The sequence below is a fragment of the Ciona robusta genome, unplaced genomic scaffold (assembly GCF_009617815.1).
Source record: "Ciona robusta unplaced genomic scaffold, ASM961781v2 AP042742.1".
Classification (NCBI taxonomy): domain Eukaryota; kingdom Metazoa; phylum Chordata; class Ascidiacea; order Phlebobranchia; family Cionidae; genus Ciona; species Ciona robusta.
The window spans coordinates 135,277-159,624 of NW_028323121.1; the positions used below are offsets into that span (position 1 = coordinate 135,277).

The 24,348-nt window shown below is 37.6% G+C and overlaps 4 protein-coding genes across 9 annotated transcripts; 2 read left to right on the forward strand and 2 right to left on the reverse strand.

Annotated features, from left to right (window-relative positions):
- Window positions 1-329: 329 nt before the first annotated feature.
- Window positions 330-1,771, forward strand: LOC149723799 (uncharacterized). 2 transcript variants are annotated; one of them, XM_089893419.1, is made up of 5 exons: window positions 334-886; window positions 949-1,073; window positions 1,130-1,271; window positions 1,338-1,446; window positions 1,503-1,771. In XM_089893419.1, the coding sequence occupies exons 1-5, from the start codon at window positions 711-713 to the stop codon at window positions 1,632-1,634; spliced, it is 684 nt and encodes a 227-aa protein (XP_089749545.1). In that variant the 5' UTR covers window positions 334-710; the 3' UTR covers window positions 1,635-1,771. The 2 variants fall into 2 exon arrangements, with proteins under 2 accessions (XP_089749544.1, XP_089749545.1); XM_089893418.1 differs by having other exon boundaries at window positions 330-886; window positions 1,130-1,446.
- Window positions 1,772-2,323: 552 nt separating this feature from the next.
- Window positions 2,324-3,456, reverse strand: LOC149723800 (uncharacterized). 5 transcript variants are annotated; one of them, XM_089893421.1, is made up of 6 exons: window positions 3,024-3,456; window positions 2,907-2,964; window positions 2,796-2,834; window positions 2,692-2,739; window positions 2,587-2,640; window positions 2,324-2,523 (listed from the first exon to the last, which is right to left on the reverse strand). In XM_089893421.1, exons 1-6 carry the CDS (start codon window positions 3,057-3,059, stop codon window positions 2,342-2,344), a joined length of 417 nt encoding a protein of 138 aa, XP_089749547.1. In that variant the 5' UTR covers window positions 3,060-3,456; the 3' UTR covers window positions 2,324-2,341. The 5 variants fall into 5 exon arrangements, with proteins under 5 accessions (XP_089749547.1, XP_089749546.1, XP_089749550.1 ...); XM_089893420.1 differs by having other exon boundaries at window positions 2,587-2,646; XM_089893424.1 differs by lacking the exon at window positions 2,796-2,834.
- A 15,230-nt stretch (window positions 3,457-18,686) lies between these two features.
- On the forward strand, window positions 18,687-19,657 carry LOC149723801 (general transcription factor II-I repeat domain-containing protein 2-like). Its single transcript, XM_089893436.1, has 2 exons — window positions 18,687-18,801; window positions 19,236-19,657. Exons 1-2 carry the CDS (start codon window positions 18,687-18,689, stop codon window positions 19,655-19,657), a joined length of 537 nt encoding a protein of 178 aa, XP_089749562.1.
- A 2,670-nt stretch (window positions 19,658-22,327) lies between these two features.
- Window positions 22,328-24,223, reverse strand: LOC149723802 (uncharacterized). The gene is made up of 3 exons (XM_089893437.1): window positions 23,768-24,223; window positions 23,044-23,328; window positions 22,328-22,939 (listed from the first exon to the last, which is right to left on the reverse strand). Exons 1-3 carry the CDS (start codon window positions 24,221-24,223, stop codon window positions 22,328-22,330), a joined length of 1,353 nt encoding a protein of 450 aa, XP_089749563.1.
- Window positions 24,224-24,348: the final 125 nt, after the last annotated feature.

The following is a 24,348-nucleotide window of genomic DNA, read 5'->3' on the forward strand; positions in this document are numbered from 1 at the left end:
TTAACATTAGTTTTTACAACAATTGTTTTTTTTTGCAAACTTTTTTCAAAAAAATTTTAAGTTCATAACATTAAAAAACGTTTTAAATAAAACTGTACAGTTACTTGTTTTTAGCAACAAAAAATTAAAACTTTATAAAAAAAAAATTTTAACATTAGTTTTTACAATTTTTTTGGCAAAAACTTTTGAGTTTAAAACAGTACAATTACAATTTTTATGCAAAAACCAAAAAAAATCAATTTTTTCATGTTTCCCAAAAGAATTCAAAAAAAAGTTTTAAATAAAACTGTATAGTTACTGGTTTTAAGCAATAAAAATTAACACTTTATTAAAAAAAGTTTCTAACATTAGTATTTACAACAGTTTTTTTTTGCAAAAAATTTTAGTTCAAAACAGTACAACTACATTTTTTATGCGAAAAAAACAAAAAAATCATTTTTATGATTTCCCAGAGGCGTGCTTTAGATTACTGCTTCTCTCAATAAGCCTATTTACATTGCCGGGTTGTCGACGCGCGTTAACTCTCATAAAAACTAGTTGTGGTAATTCCCCTTAATAACCCGCAAAAGCCTTCGATTTACATGGTGCGTTTTTGTAGCCCGCAAGATTGTTGTTTTGTTTTCGCGGCTGTTTAGTTCACGGAAGAAAGCTGGAACTAAATAGATAAGGAATGTGTCTTTTTAATAGTCATTTTAATTCAGTTTTTACAGATGGATACTTTAATTAAAACGAAATTTTACTGTTTGGGTTACAAATATTTTATGCAAGTATATTTAGTTTTATCGTATTTTCAAAAACGTCAAAGAGCAAGAAGGGTGCTGTTTGGGGTTTTATTCAAAACAAAGTGTCACAAAACTAAATCAAAAAGAGTTTGGATGTTACCAAGGTACAGTTCACCACTAAATGTATATTTAAAAACTTTAATATGAGACAACATTTGTTTTCTAGATCACAAGAATTTTGGAACACTATTGTTACTAACTTTGATGATTCACAGTGGATAAAACACTTTCGAATGCCGAAACAGGACTTTGAGCAATTAGTTCATTTGGTGTTAGACGACATGAAACCCAGTAAGTTTTTTAACATTTTATGTTTTCTTAGGTGTCAATATAATATTTGAATATAGGCATCTTTGCTGTTAGAGAACCAATTGATGTAAATAAACGTGTTGCCATTGGCTTATACAAACTTGCTTCTTCTTCTGAGTATAGAACAATTGGTGAACTTTTTGGAGTTAGTGAAGCTTCTGTACATAACTGCCTTTTAAGGTATCCACAAAAAATGTTATACATATTCTTGTTTCCTATAAATAAATTAACTTCTGTTGTTGTTAGGCTATGTGATGCCCTTTGTAAACATCTGAAAAATCATATATTTATGCCGGACAAAGAAGAAGCGTTGAAAATAGCAGCAAGATTTGAGAAAAAATCTCATTTTCCTCGGGTATAGATTAAAATTAGCTAATAGACTGTTATCAATTTGACATATTCTTTTATTAGGTAATGGGTTGTATTGATGGCAGTCATATAGTAACTGCCCCATTGCAAGGGAAGAAAGATTATACAAACAGAAAGGGGTGGAACTCTTTAGTTCTGCAAGCTGTTGTTGATGATCTTTATTTGTATGTTTAGATTTATATTGTATCAAGTCTTTTAGCACAGGGTTTTCAGTTTTAGAAACATATCTGTAAAGATGCCAGGAAGCAGCCACGACGCTACAGTTTTTAAGAACTCCGGGTTATTTAAAAATTCCAACAAGCTACCAAAGGTATGTTTTTAGTAATTTATTTGCTGTTATTTTAAATACACTTGTATAAAACAGGCTCCAATTAATATTGAGGGGTATCCAGTTCCACTGTTAATCCTTGGTGATCCAGCATACCCATTACTTCCATGGCTAATTAAGCCCTTCATAGGCACTAATTTATCGCAGGAAAAAGACTCATTTAACTACTACCATAGTAGTGCCCGAATAGTTGTGGAAAACACGTTTGGAAGACTGAAGGCACGATGGCGCATTTTAAGAAAAATTGAATGTAATATTAATTATGCCCCTAAAATAATCGGAGCTTGCTGTGTACTACATAATATGTGTGAAAAATCAAATGTCCCAATGTTTGAAAATCTTGACCGATTTCATCACAATTATGTTATGATGCAGCAGCCAATAAGCCGGGCATGTGATGCTGTAAATCAAGATGGAAGAATGCTGTGTAGAAATGCTTTGCTATCACATGTTGTAAAACATTTGCCATTGCGAGAATCTATTTCCCGATAACTTTTCACTTTAAATCATGGTTTGCAATAAAGTGTGGTGCAACTTAACATGTTTGTTCAATTTATTCGTGTAAAGCAGAGTCACTAATCACTTCAACAACAGTACATTTGGTCAGTTCAGCAATACCATTAGCAAAACCCTCCCTTATTCCAGTCATCATTTCCTTCATGAGTTGGCGATCTTTTTCGCAATTTTCATTGTAAACGTTTACAAATTTTGTAAAAGAATCATCATCAAGTGGCTCTGGAAAAAGAAACAAAAGGCGTCTAAACAAAACCTAAATAAGTTATAGTACGTAGTACTTACGGTTCGTTCTACGTCTTTTTCTTGGTGGCTGTCGTTGTACAGAATTTGTTTCATCTGAAACTGAATTATTTAACTTTATATAATGAGTTTAATGGTTTATTTAACCTGTACTACATGATGCTTCTTCAATAGGGGTTGTACTTGTACTGAGTGCTGTAAAATAAAAAGAATCAAAGTTTCGGACCAAAATTCAAAATAATTGGCAGTACCTTCACTTTCACATAGTCCGTCTTGTTCCAATAAACTAACTATTAAAGAACATAAAGGAAAAAAATAGTGTAATTTTTAGATTAATTAGTACTTTTAAAATTGATTCTTACCATCCATTAGTTCTGAAGAAGGTTCACTTAACGAATCTACCCCAGTGTTGCTCATTGCCTTTAAAATTACATTGTTACATTAGTATAAGCTTATTGAAATAACATTATTTAATTTACCTTTGCTGTTGGTCTGTTTTGAAGCAGGGAATTCATTTTTTCGTAAAACTCCCACTGAGCTCCACTGCTTGATGCACCCGATGTACTTAGATTTAGTTTTATTTTGTTATAATTTTTTTTAAGATTTTTCCATTTTTCTCGTAGCTGCTCCCTTTCATAAAAAGAAGTTTGTGAAGAAAACACCCAGTACCAACCAATGACCTTTAATGCACAATATCTATACTGTACTGTTACTGAACTTTCTTACTTATACCTGTGTACTCTTTGTCTTGTAAAAGTTGTTCTCTTATTATAGTTAGTGATAAACATTAAACACTAATGGAGTAACTTAACAGATGTTCACTACATCATAATATATAAAACTAAGTTAAAATGATACTGTGTAATCTTACAACTGGGACCTTACATCATTTCGATTTCCTTTAAACATACTAACCAGTGTACGAACAGTTGATTTCTTGCATCTGTTTTGCTAGGTTTTGAAAAATTACTTTGTTTCTCTGAATTCTGCCATCAATTTTCTCAAGATCTCGTTTTTCTTGTATTAAATCTATTAAATAGTTAATATCTCTCGATGTCCATAGGGCTCTCTTGTAGCAATCAGGCTTGTTTTTATTTACTTCCATCTTAGGTTCAAAACATGAAACGACCAGTCTTTTGCAAAGTTTGCGCGTTAATCTACCTTCTACACGCGAGTTAAAGAAGGCGCCTATCAGCCCGCAAAAAAGCAGTCAGCCGTAACGACGCAAACCGTACGTCAAAATGTGCGGGTTTATTTTGCGAGTTAAACCGATTAATTTGTTCATGTAAAGAGGCTTAATGAAAGCTATATTTGTTACTTGGGTAATCTCGTCTTGGTGATGTAAACTTTATTTACGTCAATATTATGTTTATAGATAAAATAATTAAATATATTTATAATATAATTGTTTATAATCGTTAATTATATTAGTATTTCGCGGTTTTCACGCTACATCCGATTTTTTATTTTGCGGTTTTAACATTGCTTGCTGCTGCTTGATCTCATTGCTAAAATCGTATCGTTGTCAAAGCGTTTTTTACATCACTTGTTTTTGTTTCAAACTGCGAAGGTTCTCTTGTGTAAACTTAATCGATCACGCATACAAAGCGACCTCACGGATTGGTTGTGGAACAGCTGACATTTTCATTCCTAAACTTTAACATTCAAAAGTTTTCTACAACAAAAAAATACGAAACTATTTTTAAACTACTATTCTGTTTTTTAACAACAAAAAAATAAATAGGAAACTATTTTTTAAACTTGTATCTTTGTTATGGCGTGTTTCAGATGAGTGCTTCTCTCGATGAAATCTTTATTTGTCACTTATGTAATCTCGTCTTAGTGATGTGAACATTGTTTATCTTTTTATATGTGTACAAGTCGTTATTTATTATTTTGCAGTTTTAACGCTGCTGCTGTGGTTCGACCCGCTGCACTCCCCGCACCTATTCCACCTCCAGCATTGGGAGCCCGACAGCCGTGCAGGCAACTCCTGCGTTCCCAGCGCCTATACTCTTCTACAGTAGCAACCGCGCCTTGGTATCCCAGAGAGGGTTCGAGCATCTCGGCACCCCGCAGAGAGCTCGGGAAGCCTGGCGTACTAATACAACGACCGGGGGGGGACAGCTTTCACTACAACGAAACCGGACGTCGGGCCGAAGTTTTCGCTCAGTGTAAAACAACCTAGCATGGTCGGGTCGGCAAGAGCACGACCTCGAAGACCTGGCTCCGCAGCGAGGGCACCTCGGCACCCCGCGGAAAGCTCGGCGCAATTGTACAACAGCGGGGGCGGACAGCTTCCACCACAACGAAGCCCGACGTCCGGCCAACGTTTGCTTATGCACACTGCCCTCGTTATCGCGTCGTTAACGCCTTCCGATCCGACGCCGACACGCCCTTACGTATGCTAATGCACACCGCGTCAGAGCATACGTGGAGAAGTGAAATTTTGAGACTCTCCCGACGCGAGAAATGCTTGGCACGACGGGCCAAAGAATTCAATCCTACTCGATCGGTGTGTATCGCACGTCGTAATAAAATAAATTTAGCTGAATGCTACACGTGTTTACAGAAGTGCATCAGAGCTAGTATTTTATTCTAGATTTTGATTTTATACTGCGAGGCAAAAATGACATTATATAATTCGTTGAAGTGTAAAATTGAGCGTGAGCAGCTGTTTTAGTACAACAAGAAATGACATTGATATCACTCATGCTGCAACAAACAAACAAAAAGTAAATGGAAATTTTACTGTTAAATTCAAATTGCAATATATGAAACTGAATTAATTAACTGGCAGAAGTGTTTGGGTTGATGCGATGTTTAAAGAAAGAGACACTAAATCGGAATTCATACTTGCTAATGGATTTGGATTACATAGTTCCTCTAGAGCACCCATAATCTCATCAAAACCTGCGTGAAGAGACTTTACAGCAGCGTGATTTGTGCTCCATCGCGTATCAATCACTCGCTTCAGCGCGATTGGCGGATGCTTTAGAAGGACATCCCATCTGTGAGTAGAGGCAGAAAAAAAACATAGTCTTTCTAAAACAGCGAAAAATCTGTCGCTTAATTGCGACGATCCGACGGCATGAACACCTGCAAGATTCAGTGTGTGATTTCCACACTGTACTACAAATAGTGCTTTTGGATTTTTTGCTGAACTCCAGCATGAATTCCCGGTGTGATTTCCACACGGTACTACAAATAGTGCTTTTGGATTTATGTTTTTGATTTTTTGCTGAACTCCAGCATGAATTCCCGACATGGTAGATGCCAACTGTCTCGGTGCTTTGGATGGCAAACACATTGGAATAGAAAGCCCACCAAACAGGCAAACACATTGGAATAAAAAGCCCACCAAACAATCGCTTCTAGTATACTATGAGCGTCACCTCGTGTATTAAGATTTTCGTTTGGATTACATAGTTCATCTAGAGCATCCATAATCTCATGAAAACCTGCGTGAAGAGCCTTTACAGCAGCGTGATGTGTGCTCCATCGCGTATCAATCACTCGCTTCAGCGCGATTGGCGCATGCTTTAGAAGGACATCCCATCTATGAGTAGAGGCAGAAAAAAAACATAGTCTTTCTAAAACAGCGAAAAATCTGTCGCTTAATTGCGACGATCCGACGGCATGAACACCTGCAAGATTCAGTGTGTGATTTCCACACTGTACTACAAATAGTGCTTTTGGATTTATGTTTTTGATTTTTTGCTGAAATCCAGCATGAATTCCCGACACGGTAGATGCGTTGTCGTAGCCTTGTCCCCTCTACACATCATCACGTCTAAGTTGTTTAGTTCTTCAAGTTCATCTAGAATAGATTGAGAAATTTCAGATGCCGTTTTTCCGCTTAACGGAAAGAAATTCAAAAATGATTCCAGTTGGGCAATACTACTGTTTTTGATTGTTGTTACATATCTGACAATAAAAGTCATTTGTATGTGATATTTCCGGAGTGGTGTCGCACATAATCGCAAAATATTTAGCTTCGCGCACCTCTTCAAGAATGATGTTTTTGACTTGTTTACTGAGAAGCAAAGTAAGCTCATTTTGAATAGTGGGAGAAAGATAAGTAGTTGTCATTCTTAGAAATACGAATATCTGAAAGGTGTTTGCTGATATTGGGACTATATTTTGCCAGAATCTTCACGGTCTCGAAAAAATTCCCTTGGTTGTTGGATTCAAAAGCTTCACGATGTCCTCGAAAAGGAGGGTTTCGTTTACTTAGAAATAATATGACCTCAACAACGCTTTCTAAAATTGCTTTCCACTTTTTTTGGTCTTCACTCGTATTTTTCTGCATGTTCTTGTCAATCGTTTCTTGTATTTGTAGTCTCAATGCAAGATCTTTCCATTTTCCAAGCATTCTTTGTGGATTTTGGACTTCTCATGCTCAAATATGCGTGGGTTTAAATGCCAAAAATTATTGAAACATTTTAAGTGGAACAACAATAACAATACATATTCCTTTTTCGAATATAATAACCAACTTCTCAAAATTCTGTTACCGTTTTTGAGTATTTTATAGAACCATTCTTTGAAAACACTTCTTCGCTCAAGCTTAGTGCTGGTATCTCCAACTTTAATTATTCTGCTCTTTGAAGCAAATGGGCCATCCTTGTTTTGATACTTTTCAGGTCCTGCTTTGACTAACTCAACTCCACATTGTGATCTATAACTTCAGGCCAAGAGGCCACATCATTGGACAAATTGGCGACTACTGCAACTGCCTCGTGGCTGCTACGCCACTGATAGGCAGCTGAATCCCTGTGAGTGTGCTAACATAACTCACAATATGCATACAAATATAAGACCAAAGAAGAAATAGACATTCGAGCTATAACATTAATGAAACCCTGCGAGTGTATCAACTCACAATAAGCCTAAAAAATAGGTATAAGAGGGCATTTTGCCATCACTCGTTGGGGGAAAACTTTACCCATCTCAACGGTTATGCTTGTTGGGGTCTTAGTCAGACTCACTTCAACAGTAATACTCAACGGTTATGCTTGTTGGGGTCTTAGTCAGACTCACTTCAACAGTAAACGGTTATGCTTGTTGGGGTCTTAGTCAGACTGACTTCAACAGTAATAAAGTAATATAATATTCGGGCCACATCACAGAAATAAAAAAGAATAGAACGCGCATCTCCAATGTCGGCAAAGGAGAGAGGTGATACATTCTCTCTCTTTTACGGCTCGTTCCCGTTTACTATTGTAGTCAATGGAGTCGATGACGTTTTATGTAGTTTTTCTTCATTTTTTGACTAAATTGAAAGTTATAGTGTGAAACAACTATTTTCTATAATGTATATATATTTCTAACAAATCGTTTGTTTAAAATTTTTAATTAAATTTTTTAAATAATTAAATTTCCTAAACAAGTGGTAAACTGTAAGCATTAACCTGCTAAATAACTAAACTGGCCTAATAAACTTGAATAGTTGGTGTAGTTTCTAAAATAAACAGCTAAAACCTTCCAAAAATACTATGCGCCTATCTTTTACATTGGGGACGAAGGGAAATGGGGACGGAGTTGGCGGCCACGTGAATAGAAAAAAGAATATATCACGGTTTTGGGCAGTTGCGCGTTCTACTCTTTTTTTATTTCTGTGGGCCACATAGACCAGTGAAACCCTGTGAGTGGTCAGCTCGGTATGCATAAAGTATATAAACAGAAAAAGATTCATCGTTGACTGCACTTGCCATCGGAAGGATTTTTTGTGTCCAGCGGTTCACCAACTGTGGGGGGGAGCGGCCAATGTTGAAGTTGTAGCTCGCGCTCTGCAGCCTCGCGACGACGCTGTTCCATCCTGCCCCGACGCACACGCTATCCGTTCCTGCCCCGACGCTCACGCTATCCGACTCCGCAACGCATTGCACACCGATGTATGACGCTTGTACGCCACATCTCTGTTTATTGTACGGAGAACGAGCGACATCAAGCTTAGAGACAAAGTGAGAACAGCAGGGTATTGCAAGCCCGGAACTGCCTCTCAGTACAGGAAAGTGAAAGATTTGTATAACGAAAAACACGTGTAGCAAAACAATAAAACGCGTCATTGGCATGTGGCAATTGCCTCGCCTGGCATACACACAACTGGGTAATTGTTTTATTATCACGATTAGAATGACAGGAAAGTAGATGTTACGCAAGCAGCGAAACTGCATTCCATTCCTGTCATGCTTTTTGTTTTCGCTATACAACGTTGCTTTATATTCAATCTTTTTGTATTTAGTATTAAATTTAGCTATCTTTATATCATTAAATCTGTGCTAGTTAGAGCACAATCAACCGCTACACTTCTGTAAGAGCATTTGCTTTAATTTAAAGCATTAAAATAAAATGGTGCTTTAGTTTCGTAGATTTTACTTTAATTGACCTCGGTGGAGGCCAACAAATGTTTCTGGCCTTAAACCCATGTTGTTACTATGGGAACATACAAAAGTTTTATTTGATTTTTGCCTTGTTAATGTCACTGAGGACACTTAGTGCATGAAACCCATGTTGTTACTATGGGAACATACAAAAGTTTTATTTGATTTTTGCCTTGTTAATGTCACTGAGGACACTTAGTGCATGGGACCCAATCAGTAATATTTTCATCCTGGTTTCTACATGATCCACAAACGTTAATATCCAGACGTGACTCATGATATGCTCCTGGGATTCTCTTGGTCTAACATCTGGCTGTAGCAATGGTTTACCTTCTGCTAGCCAACTCGCGTACATGCAGATAAATTCTAATGTCATGTTTGCCCATTTTTTTCTTGATGTCGACAACCAGCAATCCAATGAATTGTACTTGGGTTATACGGAATAAAAATAAGTTTCTTATTTTCTAATGTCATGTTTGCCCACAGTCGCTTGACTAAGAGACCGCTTTTCATACCTTGTGCCACAGTTGAATTGGCAAACATGATTTGCTTGTTTTTATTTATTTAAACACCAAAGGTAGCTGTCGTTTATTTCATCATACAGCCAACCATCACGGAACCGCTTATCACATGCCCATATTTCTTGTTTCTGTTGGGAACTTATGTTCATTTCCAATGACAAAAGCTAAAGATATGTAACAGAATATGGACCACATTGTAATGCTTTGTCAGTTAGGTGTTTTTCAGCCAAGGTGTAGCATGTTTCCTAAATTTGTCACTTTTTGGTTGTTGGAATTTTGAGGGCCGGCAATTACGTTGGAAGAATTTTCTGTTTGTTTTGGTTGCAATCCAGTGACTGCATGTAGACATGCTGTTAGCCACCGACCCATGTCTGCCTTGACATTTATTCGGCTTAATGGTGCTTGCGTGGTAATTATCACATACAAATGATGACGGCAACTTTCTCTTTTTTGTCTTTAAAGAAAGAGGAGGTTTTGATACCCGGATACCTTCTTCATGCTGCAAGACTACCAAATTCTGTTCCACAGAATGTAATCCTTCTTCGGCTTCCAACAAAGCCTGTTAAGAAGTAGCATCATGCAAGATATTTTTCATCCTGTTAATACTTTCCACCATCTGTTTAATAGTTTGTTTGGATGGTTTGACAACAACATGTTGCGGCCGATTGTGATGTTTTTGTATATCTGTTAAAGAGTTCTAAAACAATGCTTACATGGGTAATTTGAGAGGTAATGGGTTCAAGTTCGTCGCTGCTATCATTGTGAGCCTATGTTTCCTCGGGCAAGACACTTTCCAGCAATTGCTCCAACCCAGTGGTCACTAATGGGTTTGTGTAAATTACCGTGTTATAACGACTGTCCTTGCCCCGCCATGCGAGGATAAATAAGTTACATACGTGGTAACTCGTAAGGGGGGCAGGAAGTGTATTTAACAGAACACTCGTGTTATAACGTATTTGTACAGTTTTTTTTATATTATTATTAACTTGCACTGTGAAATGACAGGCTCGTGGCATGCCCCGTAGAGTTGCTGCAACAAAATTTCCAAATGCTGTAAATTCGTCATTCTGCTGCTATTTCAGAAATACTCTCCACACTCTTACGAATCATGCCACAAATGTTTTCCTGAAATAGCACAAAACATAAGACTGACAGAAACTAATCAAATGTGCCAACCTGATCGTTTCTTGCCTTGCTTTGGAAGTTGATGGTTTTTTTGCTGGAATGGGTGACTCACTTTCTTCTTCCATCACCTCAAGTGTTATTATCAGTTCTGCAAAATACAACCACAATTATATCTACAGTTAAAATTATTGAAACCTAAATAAATAGAAATACCATCTCCTGCCACTGTTTCAATACTCTCCACACTCTTACGAATCATGCCACAAATGTTTTCCTGAAATAGCACAAAACATAAGACTGACAGAAACTAATCAAATGTGCCAACCTGATCGTTTCTTGCCTTGCTTTGGAAGTTGATGGTTTTTTTGCTGGAATGGGTGACTCACTTTCTTCTTCCATCACCTCAAGTGTTATTATCAGTTCTGCAAAATACAACCACAATTATATCTACAGTTAAAATTATTGAAACCTAAATAAATAGAAATACCATCTCCTGCCACTGTTTCAATACTCTCCACGGTTTTTTTGCTGGAATGGGTGACTCACTTTCTTCTTCCATCACCTCAAGTGTTATTATCAGTTCTGCAAAATACAACCACAATTATATCTACAGTTAAAATTATTGAAACCTAAATAAATAGAAATACCATCTCCTGCCACTGTTTCAATACTCTCCACACTCTTACGAATCATGCCACAAATGTTTTCCTGAAATAGCACAAAACATAAGACTGACAGAAACTAATCAAATGTGCCAACCTGATCGTTTCTTGCCTTGCTTTGGAAGTTGATGGCTTTTTTGCTGGAATGGATGACTCACTTTCTTCTTCCATCACCTCAAGTGTTATTATCAGTTCTGGAAAATACAACCACAATTATATCTACTTCTTCCATCACCTCAAGTGTTATTATCAGTTCTGCAAAATACAACCACAATTATATCTACAGTTAAAATTATTGAAACCTAAATAAATAGAAATACCATCTCCTGCCACAGTTTCAGTGAAGTAAACCACAGGACTTGAAGGCGGTGAAAGTTTCCAACAGTACTGTAAACAAACCAGTTAAAAGTTGCAATGCAGAAATTATATCAAAACCACTCAAATTTTGTGCCTTAAATGAACCTTTAAAAATTTAAGTGCCTTGTAGTGTTCTCACAATTGCAAGTTTGCAGCAGCACCACCACTGTGTTTATACGACTCTGATAGAGACAAGGTGAATCTTCCACCATTTATGAGCATTTCATAAAGATAATAAACTCCCCAACACAACTCTACAAGTTCGTTTAAACCCATTGTCAAAGTCACCACTTTTGCTCTATTTTGGACACACATAGACGGCAGTTGGACTACTCGGTGTTTGTACGACTCTGATAGAGACGTTGGACTACTCGGTGTTTGTACGACTCTGATAGAGACAAGGTGAATCTTCCACCATTTATGAGCATTTCATAAAGATAATAAACTCCCCAACACAACTCTACAAGTTCGTTTAAACCCATTGTCAAAGTCACCACTTTTGCTCTATTTTGGACACACATAGACGGCAGTTGGACTACTCGGTGTTTGTACGACTCTGATAGAGACAAGGTGAATCTTCCACCATTTATGAGCATTTCATAAAGATAATAAACTCCCCAACACAACTACAAGCAAACATAAACTCCCCAACACAACTACAAGCAAACATTATCTGTTAATGGAAGAGAATAGTTTTGAAGTCGACACAACAGGATGGGAAGAATTTTATTAGAGAAACGATGGGAAGAATTGAAAAGACCAACACTACGACCTATTTATGGGAGATACGAATCGGCATCCCATCATAAACTTCCAGTACTCGGAATTTTCTCTGCACAATGTACCAGAACAAGAAAATGTAGTAAGGACAATCCACCAACAGGTATGAACTTTGTTGTAACAAAAATACCGGGTTTACACCTAATTGGACGTGAGGGTGTTAGACAATTACATTTGTCCATTGACGCAATGGTTCCGTTAAAACAAAGCAATACACCAACAGGTCTGAACTTTGTTGTAACAAAAATACCGGGTTTACACCTAATTGGACGTGAGGGTGTTAGACAATTACATTTGTCCATTTGACGCAATGGTTCCGTTAAAACAAAGCAATACGGTAAATACCATACGTTCACAAGAAGAACCAAAATGCCCAAAATATTCGGCACTTCAGCAACCCTGTGTACAAAATTATATAAAGAATTCGAACAAATATTTGGTTAACAGTCAAACTACTTTTTCTATTATGAATTGTGTTGTAACAAAAATACCGGGTTTAATTGGACGTGAGGGTGTTAGACAATTACATTTGTCCATTTGACGCAATGGTTTCGTTAAAACAAAGCAATACGCGGTAAAATACCATACGTTCACAAGAAGAACCAAAATGCCCAAACGGCACTTCAGCAACCCTGTGTACAAAATTATATAAAGAATTCGAACAAATATTTGGTTAACAGTCAAACTATTTTTTCTATTATGAATTGTCTTGGAGAATTGTTCAACACATTTGGCAGCAAAAAGAACAACAAAGTTATGCATTGCATTCAAAATGGTAGAGTGACTGAAGTGATGGAAGATTAAAGAAAGCAAATGAGAAAAAGGTTAGTATGACTGGATGGACTTTAGTGCATTCATTAAAACTTACACTTATATTTCAGGAACCATTAACACCACGAGAACAAATCTTGTAAAACAGGAAGAATGAAGTTTTATTGATGATGGTTTAAATAAGCGAATAAATATGTTATTATTATCGATTATGCGACAGAAACACTTGCTGCTTCAGAGCTTTATTGCTACTTCCTTCGGAAGTTTTATTGATGATGGTTTAAATAAGCGAATAAATATGTTATTATTATCGATTATGCGACAGAAACACTTGCTGCTTCAGAGCTTTATTGCTACTTCCTTCGAAAAACATCATTAAAACAGTGTTTGTGATGTAAAAGCCATTATGACTTCTTTGTCAAAGTGTATTTGGTTGTCTGTATGAAAGTATGTGTGGTATGAAAACCAAACTTTTATGTCTGAATAAACTCTGTTTTGTGCAGATTAACATGTGGCTTTACTGTTTTGTATATTTTGCTTTTGTTAATAATTTATTGTTGCAGTACCTACTACCAAAATTAACACATGTCATACTTGTTAAAAGCATGGGACCAAAACTTAACATGTTATGTTGTTAGTATGTTTATGAGAGGATCAGCATTGTCTGAATTAATAGCAACAACCTATCTGTGAAGTATGGCAGGACATAAATAACAGTACTTAGGAATTTTAGATAAACCAGTTCAGTAGATTAAAATAATGCACATATGCACTTAAAGGCTGCTGATTGTTGTATTTCAAGCTATACTGATAACCTATTGCGGGTAATAAAGTTTATTAAAACTGGCGACTACAAACGCTTCGGTCCCCATTTCAGTTTTAATCCGATTGAAACGCGCCATGTAAATATGCGTTTTAGCGGATCGGATTTGAAATGCGTGTGACGTCATCAAGTCGGATTGAATTGATCATGTAAACAGGGTAAGTGTGTGATGTATATTCAGGTAGAAGTATTTCATCTAATGAAGTGACATAAGTGAAGTGGTCTACTAGCAATAGATATTGAGCCTTTCCAGCTTGAACCTGTACTTCCAGCAAGTGTTGGGGATGTAGACAGGCCAAGACCATGGAAAATAAGTGAAGCTGAGCAAATCAACAACATAATTTGGTGGGTTGACCAAGAATAGCATTTATTAAAAAAATGTGACTTTTTTCCTGAATTTGTTGAAATTTCTGTACACAGATGTGTGTTGCAAATATGATATTCTTGACTGAGACCTGAGCATGGAATACAAATTTAGTGAAATCAATTTACTCTGGTATAGAAAAGTTGGTCAATCACATGTTTATGGTGTTTATTTTGTTTAGACAGTATCGCTACACAGCTGATCAGAACTTTGTTCGATAGGTACAGGAATGACTGGAAAAGGAAAACAGATAGGTTCAACATTATAGTGACAGTTCAACAACATTTGCAAAAATTTTTCATCATTCAGTTTTGAATGGTCTTGTTTCATACAAAATGTGATTCATGCAAGATTATGTTGTTTTAAATTAAGTACATTCAACATTACTAGAAATACATATTTAAGTATTGGAGTATTTTCATTGTTTTGAATAAAGAATGCTTGTACCAGATGGTGGATCTGTTCTTTTGCGCTCTCCAAATACATGCTGCTTACTTGATCCGAACAAGTTTCCTTGCATATCCTGATGAGAACATATCATAGTAAAGCGATCTGAAGTAAAATGTGCACTACAAATATAAGATGACCAGCATACCAATATAATGTTAGTCCCGCTCTTCCTTTTGAAAAAGAAACACACACATATCTATATTATATGCACTTATCGCTTTACAGTCATATTCTTGTCTTGCTATTTTAAACACAGCACATCAGGCATGATTACTCGGCTTATGAAACTCCCAACAGTCATATTCCTGTCTTGCTATTTTAAACACAGCACCTAGGCATGATTACTCGGCTTATGTTAACTCCCATATGGTAACTTTAAATACAGATATAAATAGTCTATGCCATATAAGGAAAAAAGAAAAAGAATTTAAAATCTAACCCTAGAAAGTCACGAAAACTAATTCTCCACTTTATGGTAAACTCCTATATGGTAACTTTAAATACAGAGATATAAATATAGTCTATGCCATACAGGGAAAAAAAGAATTTAAAATCTGAACCCTAGAAAGTCACGAAAACTAATTCTCCACTAAGCTTGGTAGGCTATTTTGTGTGGTTATACAACTGATCCTTAGGAAATAGTTTTCAATAAGTTGCTTAAGCCATAATAAGTATTGTTAATACTTTAAAAAACGTTTAAACTGCACCAATAAACGATAAACCCTAGGCCGGGTTTTCCCCATAAACGAAATATTGCATTGTGACGTCACAGTGCCCGCGAGTGACGTATTTACAAATTTGAAACTTGATGATAATTTAAACGTTCCATAACTTTTAAATTAAAGCGAATTTTCACAAACTGGCTGTTAATTTAGCATCAGTAGACAAAACTTTATTCTTATGCAAAAAACTGCACAACCACGAGAACCGTGGGCCGGACTCTTTAATGAATGTCACATGTTTTAATAAATGCTCCAAGTTATTGTTAGTCGACCCAACAATTTATATTTTTAATTTGCTCCAGCTTCATATGTTTTTCGTGATAGGTATAAACTTCTATACTTGCTGAAAGCACAGGATCAAACTGGGAAGGCTCAAAAACTAATGCAAGATTCTTTACAAGTGCCACATCACCAGATAAAATAGTAACCGTACACTCGTGCAAGCCGACAGAAGTCGCGTACGATTATCGCTGTTGTGACAGATTCGACCGGGTAACGTTTCTCATTAAAATTTTAATTTCATCCCAACCCTATATTCTAAAGCACTAGGCTGCTTTAAAATTTTGTTAACCCTTTATTGATATTCGAATTGCAAATAATTCTTTGAAAAGTATTATTTAAAACATGTTATGCACTGGTGGCGTAACGCTTGCATCAAGGTAGTGTTGGGAATATTAAGTTATGCTGCGTGGAGGAACAGAGATGTTGTTGGGGTCAGTCGGACTTCAAGAGTGCCATAATGCATTGCAGAAATGGAATTTTTGCTTGAAGACCCCCAATGATAACGAAAATATGAATGTCCCTGATTTAAATAACTTTGTTCATCTCTCTCAAATAGTGAATTGCGTTTTCTCGATTGTACGTATTTTGTTTTTGCTCATGTTGTCTAATTTTTTGTTTTGAATCCCTAGCATTTTAACACTGTTTACTCTTTAGGTCTCCAGGTTTTAAATTCTAATTTTTTTTCTCGCTTGAATTTTTCTTTGACTTTCGTCTCAAACGCTTGCTTCACTGTAAACTATAACCTTGCAAATAAGTAAACAAAATAGGTGTAACCACTTTTCCATCCGCGTCTGAAAAACCACAAATTGAAGTTCAAAAATTAAACAACGAAAACCACATAGGCTTTTGATTGGTTTAACTATCTTACCATGTCAGTAATTAAAAAATTGTCATCTTTTTCTATCACCAATGCAGGCTGGGAGACATAGGAGGAGGGCATGGGCCGCATCTGCATAGAACACAAACAAACTTGAATTAAATAATGAATAATATAAACAGAGGAAAAAAGTTATGAAAAAGAGAAAGAATTTTTTTGGATAAACATTCTTTGCAGGTTTTGGTGTAATCTTTTTAGGCATCCGACCCTTTTCTAGCATTACTATACTAGCTAATGATAAATAAATTTAGGGCGAATTCCCACCAATGAAGCAAAGTCGCCTTTAGTCATGCTTTAAAGCGCTTTCCAGATGGAGCGCTGTTTGTTCTATTGTCTGATACGCACCAATGCGGTAAGGCACGCAAAAGGCACGTTCGTTTTTAGTCATGCTTTTATCGCGCTTTATGAAAGTGGAGCGTGCGCTACTTTTGCCTCATGCTTTCGGTTTGTTCCCTTCTAACGCAGCTTGCAGCTGCACTTTTGGTAACAAATGATCTTATTGTAAAATCGAATTCGTATCTTTGTTAAAGCGTTTTTTTAGATTACTGCTTCTCCCAATGAAAGTTTTGTTTGTCACTTGTGTAATCCCGTCTTGGTGATGTAAACATTGGTTACGTCTTTATTATGTTTACAAGTCGTTATTTGTATTATTATTTTGCGGTTCTAACGTTGAAATTTTAAACATCGTAAGAACAGGAGACGTTTTTTATTAACCCTATATAAAACAAGCACTAATTCATGTCATAAAATTATCCAAAACATACGCCCCAGCCAAATTAATTCTAAACACATAACCCTCGGCCAGATTTTGAAGAGACGAATGAATGTACAACGCATTGCGGTTTATTGGCATTTGTCAAAAGTTGACTGTCTTCGGTTTCAAATGTGTTTTAAAACAACTGTTCCATAACTTATTTTTTACATCTCAAACTTTTTACCCTCAACACCATGCAATTTTTAATGAACAAACTTGTGTTTTAAAGTAAATTTTACTTTATTCATATCATTCATTGTTCATACCATGTCAAATATGTGATTTAGCTACGTTTTTTATCTAAATCCTCAATGCATGCCTGAAGCAATTTCTAGTTTGTAGTATTGTCAAAGCCATATTTTAAGTGGGTTTTATATTAGTGATAAGGTGATTATTGTGAAGCTCCTCTATCCCTAATTACAACTTTCGTTGCCTTCTTTAACTTTCGTTACCTTCTTTGTCTTCTTATTCTCAACAGCATGCAATTTTTAATGAACAAACTTGTGTTGTTTTAAAGTAAATTTTACTTTATTCATATCATTCATTGTTCATACCATGTCAAATATGTGTTTCAGCTACGTTTTTTATCTAAATCCTCAATGCATACCTGAAGCAATTTCTATTTTGCAGTATTGTCAAAGCCATAAACTGAAGCAATTTAAGTTATTTAAAGTGGGTTTTATATTAGTGATAAGGTGATTATTGTGAAGCTCCTCTGTCCCTAATTACAACTTTCGTTACCTTCTTTAACTTTCGTTACCTCTTTAACTGTTACCTTCTTTAACATTCGTTACCTTCTTTGTCTTCTTATTGTATGTCACATTGTGGATCTTATTCCTACTAATTCGTTGGTATAAGATCTAGTATTTAATTGTTACCTCAAAATTCATTAGTAAAATATGCTTTGTTGTTAATATCGTATTACGTACTACCTTTTCAAAAATTCTTTCATCTGACTGTGCATCGACTACAGGGGTGGGGAACCTGCGGCCCGTCGGCCCGCGTGACTGTTCCATGTGGCCCGAGTCAAAACTTTTTGACCAAAATATATCAAAACAACAGCTCAAAAAAGAGTAGGCTCTGCATTCTCATTATATTTCGAATGACCTTCTATGACTAGTTAATCCATCATAGAAGGCCATTTGTGACAACAACACTGTGTACGTCACAATGTGACCAGTTATTGTTAATCGGTCAGTTATGCTTTTTGTGAAAAGTGTTTTGTAGAGTAGCCTACTTCTCAAATTTGCAAAATTTTAAGTTGTATAATGGCTTCTGGAACGAAAAGAAAGATTGATGATGAAGGCAGAATGTTCCAGAAAGATTGGACAAACTCGTACTTCTTTGTTGAAGTAAGTGGCAAACCTGTGTGCATTGTTTGTGGTAAATCTGTAGCGGCAAAGAAGAAATCAAATCTAGAGCGTCATTAATGTCATTATGACTCTTGCCATGGTAATCTGGAACAGCTAACAGGGCAGGCGAGGCAGTATAAGATTAGTGTCCTTAGAAGAGAGTTACAAGCGCAGCAAAGCACTTTGTCAAGGTACTGCAAATGATGGATGAAGATATATATCGGCAGAACGAATTATGAACTTACTGAACTGATAGCGAAGAAGCTGAAACCACATGCAGATGGAGAATTCGTGAAAGAATGCATTGTCACCTCTGTCAAGCTACTAGCGCCGGATAATGTGGAATTGTTTCAGAAAGTCAGTCTGTCTCGAAGAACTGTCTCAGATTGGATTAAGGATATGGGTAAAAATATTGAAAAAAAAATTGAAAGAAAACGCTCAGGCTCTCGATTTCTTTTTCTCTAGCCCTGGATGAGTCGACCGGCATAACCAATACCGCCCAGCTAGCAATTTTCATTCGAGGAACAATTTCAGACTTTGAAATACAAGAAGATTTGTTGTCATTGGAATTTGTGCATGGGACAACACGTGGTGAAGACTTGTTTGAGAGGCTTGTAGTAGCAATGCGCAAATCTAATCTACCATTTGAAAGGTTGAGTGGTCTTGCAACAGATGGTGCTCCAGCCATGGTGGGTTCACAAAAGGGGTTAACCACACTTGTAAAAAGAGAAATGACACGTTACGGCCTTAATGCAAGTGATTTAGTTGTATGCCACTGTCTCATTCACCAGGAAAACTTGTGCGCGAAGTCAGTGCAGCTTAGTAGTGTCATGCCAACAGTGCATCAATTTCATCAAAAGCAGAGGTTTGAACAGCCGCTTGTTTAAGCAATTACTGGAAGATCTGAATACTGATTACCACGACCTTGTCTACCACCGTGCAGTTCGTTGGCTGAGTCGTAGCGACATGCTTTTACTTGTTACGAAACGAAGTCGATCAGTTTATGAATAATCGGGGAAACCATGTCGTTGAACTCACTGATAGCCAATGGTTGTGTGACCTAGCGTTTATGGTTGACATTAGCAAGCACCTCTCCGAGCTCAACGTCAAGTTGCATGGTCCTAGTCAGCTTTTGAACTCCTTGTTTGCAAAAGTGAAATCATTTGAAGCTAAACTACATCTGTGGAAAGTACAACTTGAGAACAATAACACCGCACATTTCCCTACCGTGCAAGAGCAAAAGCCTTCTACAACAGCCAAATATGCCCATGTATGTGTCAATCTTATGGAGACATTTAATGCAAGATTTTTGGGCATAAAGAGTAAAGAAATGGAGTTAGATATTTTTGCCTCTCCTTTCAATGTGGTTGCAACTGATGTTCCTAGAGTGACGGTACGTTGAAAGCGATGTACCAAAAAATTCCGCTGCTCAACTTTTATCAACGCTTTTCCAGTCATGCGGAAACATGCTTTGAAATATGCGTCTCTATTTGAAAGCACCTACCGTTGCGAGCAGTTTTTTTTCCAAATTGAATCTAACAAAAAGTCGGCTTCGCTCCAGACTGACTGATGAAAACGTGGAGATGCAGTTAAGAGTTGCAACATCATCCGTGTCAGCAGACATCACACGACTCACCAAAATTTAAAACTATTAGCCATCCCACTAGCTATGAAAGTGAAATAAATCACTCTACTTGGCTGCATTTTTTATCTGTAAATAAAATTTCGAAATTTTTAGTGGCCCTCCTGTGTTATTTCTAATTTTATGTGGCCCGCAATACTAAAAAGGTTCCCCACCCCTGGACTACAATAAACAATTTTTGGACATATCCCAGTGTTGGTTATTTTTGTTTATTTATAACACATACACTGGAAAATCAATATATATTGTCAAAAAATATTGCAACCGAATTTCTCCTTGTGGGGTTAAGAAATAATCTTTTAAGTCATCTCGAATTTTCATTGCTCTTAAAGAAGGCCGAGATCTATTCATATCGTCTGCCTCAGGTGAGCAATCAGCATTAGAGGTCGATTGGGGAGCCTCCTTGTCTCCTAACGTAATTATGCAGAATGCATGCTGCTTTTACGATGCTATCCACATTCTCTGGCTTAACGCATTGGCTTTTCAAACACCCTCCATTTGGCTGTCATCACGCCAAAGGCACACTCCACGCTCTTTCTTGCTCTTGATAATCTTCCATTAAAAATACGCCTTGCATTGTCCAAATAACTTTTGGGGTATGTCCTCATGAGAATGGTAAGCAGTGGGTACGCTTCATCGCCAACAATAAAACATGGACAACTTCGATTAGTGCCTGGAAGAATCACTTCCTCAGGCAAACAAAATGAGCCTGTTGCCATGTTTTGACCAACAACAGAGGACACACTTCTCCTGCCATAGTCACCCACTTCAATCACTGTGCTTGGAGAACAACAGAATGATAACCTTTGTAATTAAAAAACTGTGAACCACTTCTTACAGGAAACCTTCCGTTACATTTGGCATATACTTCTCTTGCAAACCATCCCAGATTGCTGTGCAAACTTCAGGAATTAGTTTGCAAATAGTTAAGTGGCCTACATGGAAACCATAGTGAAAGCTTTTATACCTTTCTCCAGTTGCCAGGTGTTGTGTTCTTGGGTTTGTATTGAGACGCCAAATTGTAGAGTGAAACGCCTTGCAAATAGTTAAGTGGCCTACATGGAAACCATAGTGAAAGCTTTTATACCTTTCTCCAGTTGCCAGGTGTTGTGTTCTTGGGTTTGTATTGAGACGCCAAATTGTAGAGTGAAACGCTGGAATAGCGAATGAAAACTAAGGCGAGCACACACGCATATATAGGGCACTTAATTGCGACTGTAGTGTACAGACTTTGGGAAAAAAAAGGGGAAAAGGAAAAATAGAGAACTGACTAAAGTACTGTACCGTAGGTGATGTATCACTTATCAGCTGTAGGAAAGCACTCACATAAACCCATACCATACCCAACCTAACAATCCACTCAAATACACAAACCCCCAATCCAGACAAACCAGGCACAATAGACCATAAATACACAACCCCCGAACAAACTGTCACCATAACTGCCAAGTTAACAAAAGTCAAGTTGAGCTGTATTCCAACGTATAATTACGATCCTCAATGGATTAACAAATGTTCAGCAAGTGTTTCGAAACAATACAGCCACTATACAAACACCTTATTCAAATAGAATAAATTAAGCAATAAGAATTACTACAGTCGCGAATAATAAATGCCGCTACATGGCTAACAAAGCTGCGCAAACTACTATCTAACGGGCCAGAAACAAGAAGGTTAACTGGACATAAATTACGCATCAACATAGAATTATACAATCAACATAGAAACCATAACATATAATGGAGAAACGATAACGTATAATCGATACCAAATTTAACCGCTACATACTCCCCCCAATGACACATCATTTCCAAACAAAAGGCGGTGAAAACAAGGGAGATTAACGAACCTATACACAACACGAATGTCACACAACAATACAATATATACCCAACAAACAAATATATAAACAATTCTAAGCGGATTCTAGCAAACAAAGTTTTCGAATGTCTCTTAGATAGACACCATCCTTGCTTCGAACTCGAACCCTTCGAACTACTCCATGCATATCAGGGAGTATTTCTTCAACTACCGCTTTCGGCCAATGCCCTCTGGCTGTTTCGCTTTTCATCAGCACGATATCCCCCACCGCTAAATTTCGCTTGGGCTGCAACCACTTTTGGCGGTGCTGTAGCAGCGGTAAGTACTCTCGTACCCACCTCTGCCAAAACCTTTCCGACAATAGTTGCACCGCCCGCCACGACTCCCGATAACCATCAGCCTCGATGAAGACATCCGATGGGTATGACTGAGCCACACTTCCAGTTAGTAGCATCATTGGGGTCAGGGTAGCTAAGTCCTTCACATCGTCACTTATTGGGGTCAAAGGTCGATGGTTAAGGATAGATTCTACTTCGACCAAAAAAGAATGCAACGAATCATCCGACAGTTCGCTGTCGAACCCCGACGATGCAAGAAACGAGACAGAGCATTCAGAAATGCACTGGTCTCCAAGGAGATGGCCACCTCGAGATGCACTGCCCGCGTTGCCATGCAAGTAAAAACGCAAGCATAGCGTTTCACGTGACTACGACCAACCTTGACTAGAAGCGGGCCCATATAATCAACCCCTGTAGCAGTGAAGGGAGCATTCCCTGCAACCACTCTACACTTGGGAAGCGGTGCCATCACCTGTTCTCCCACCTTAGCTTTCCATCGCCTGCATGGCCGACACTCTTTGAGATACCGTCTTACTGCCGAATGTCCATGAACTATCCAGTACATCTCACGAACCAACCCCAAAACGTATTGGGTCCCACAATGACCAGCTTTCACATGATAATATTGGATGATCAAGTCTGTAACATGGTGATGACTTGGTAGGATCATAGGATGGCGACTATCCTCCTCCAGTCCCGCCTCTAGCAAGCGGCCACCGACCCTCAAAATGCCATTTACCAATATTGGCTGTAGTCTCTGTAATGAAAGAGAGGGAGATTTAATGCATTTTATACCTGAGCGCTTCTCTGCATGACGAACGATCTTCCAACCCGTTCACAATCTCAGGGAACATTTCCCATTGCACCAACTTAACCACATCAAAGACGCTTTGCCGCAACTCATCCACCATCAGAATTCGATCTGTTGCTTGTTAATCGCCCATCAATCTTGTAGTTTTAGGAATATTTCCTCTCAAATATTGTTTGTATCGTGTTAGTTAACCATGCTACCGCACGGAGTAGCCGTACCCAAGTGGAGTAATGGCAAATCAACCTCTTCAGACAGACCGGCAATATAGTTCCCACCACAGTATTGACTTTGAAGGTTGGTTTAAATTCAATTTCTTCATATGGCCTTGACGGAAAGTTCACTAATTGTCTAGGCCATTCATCTTCAGTAGAAACGGAGGACCCACAAACCAGAGCCTGGCCTTTTCGATCTGATTTGGCATCAACCCACGAGATGCAAGATCCGCAGGGTTGTTCTTCGTGTCAACATACCTCCATTGCTTTGTATGTGACAGATCATTGATAATGGCCAATCTATTGGCCACGAATGTCTGGAACCGTCGCCCAGGATTATTTAGAAACTGCAATACTGAAGTCGAGTCTGTCCAATACACGACTCGGTGCAGCTTACATGTCAACTCACCAGCCACCAACTTACCAAGTTTCACTCCAACAGTAGCTGCCGACAGTTCAAGACGGGGAATAGATACAGTCTTTATAGGAGTAACACGTGATTTACCCATAACCAATGAACAAAATGTAACCCCATCCACAAGCACTCTCAAATAACATACTGCACCATAACCCACAACACTCGCATCACAAAAACAATACAATTCCGCACATGACATACCTGGACCCATTTTATACCAACGTGGCACACGTACACTGCGCAAGCTTTCCAAACTACCCAACCATTTCAACCACATTTTCTCCAACTCAGTAGGTATGACTGAGTCCCAATCTAACTTTAACTGACATAATTGTT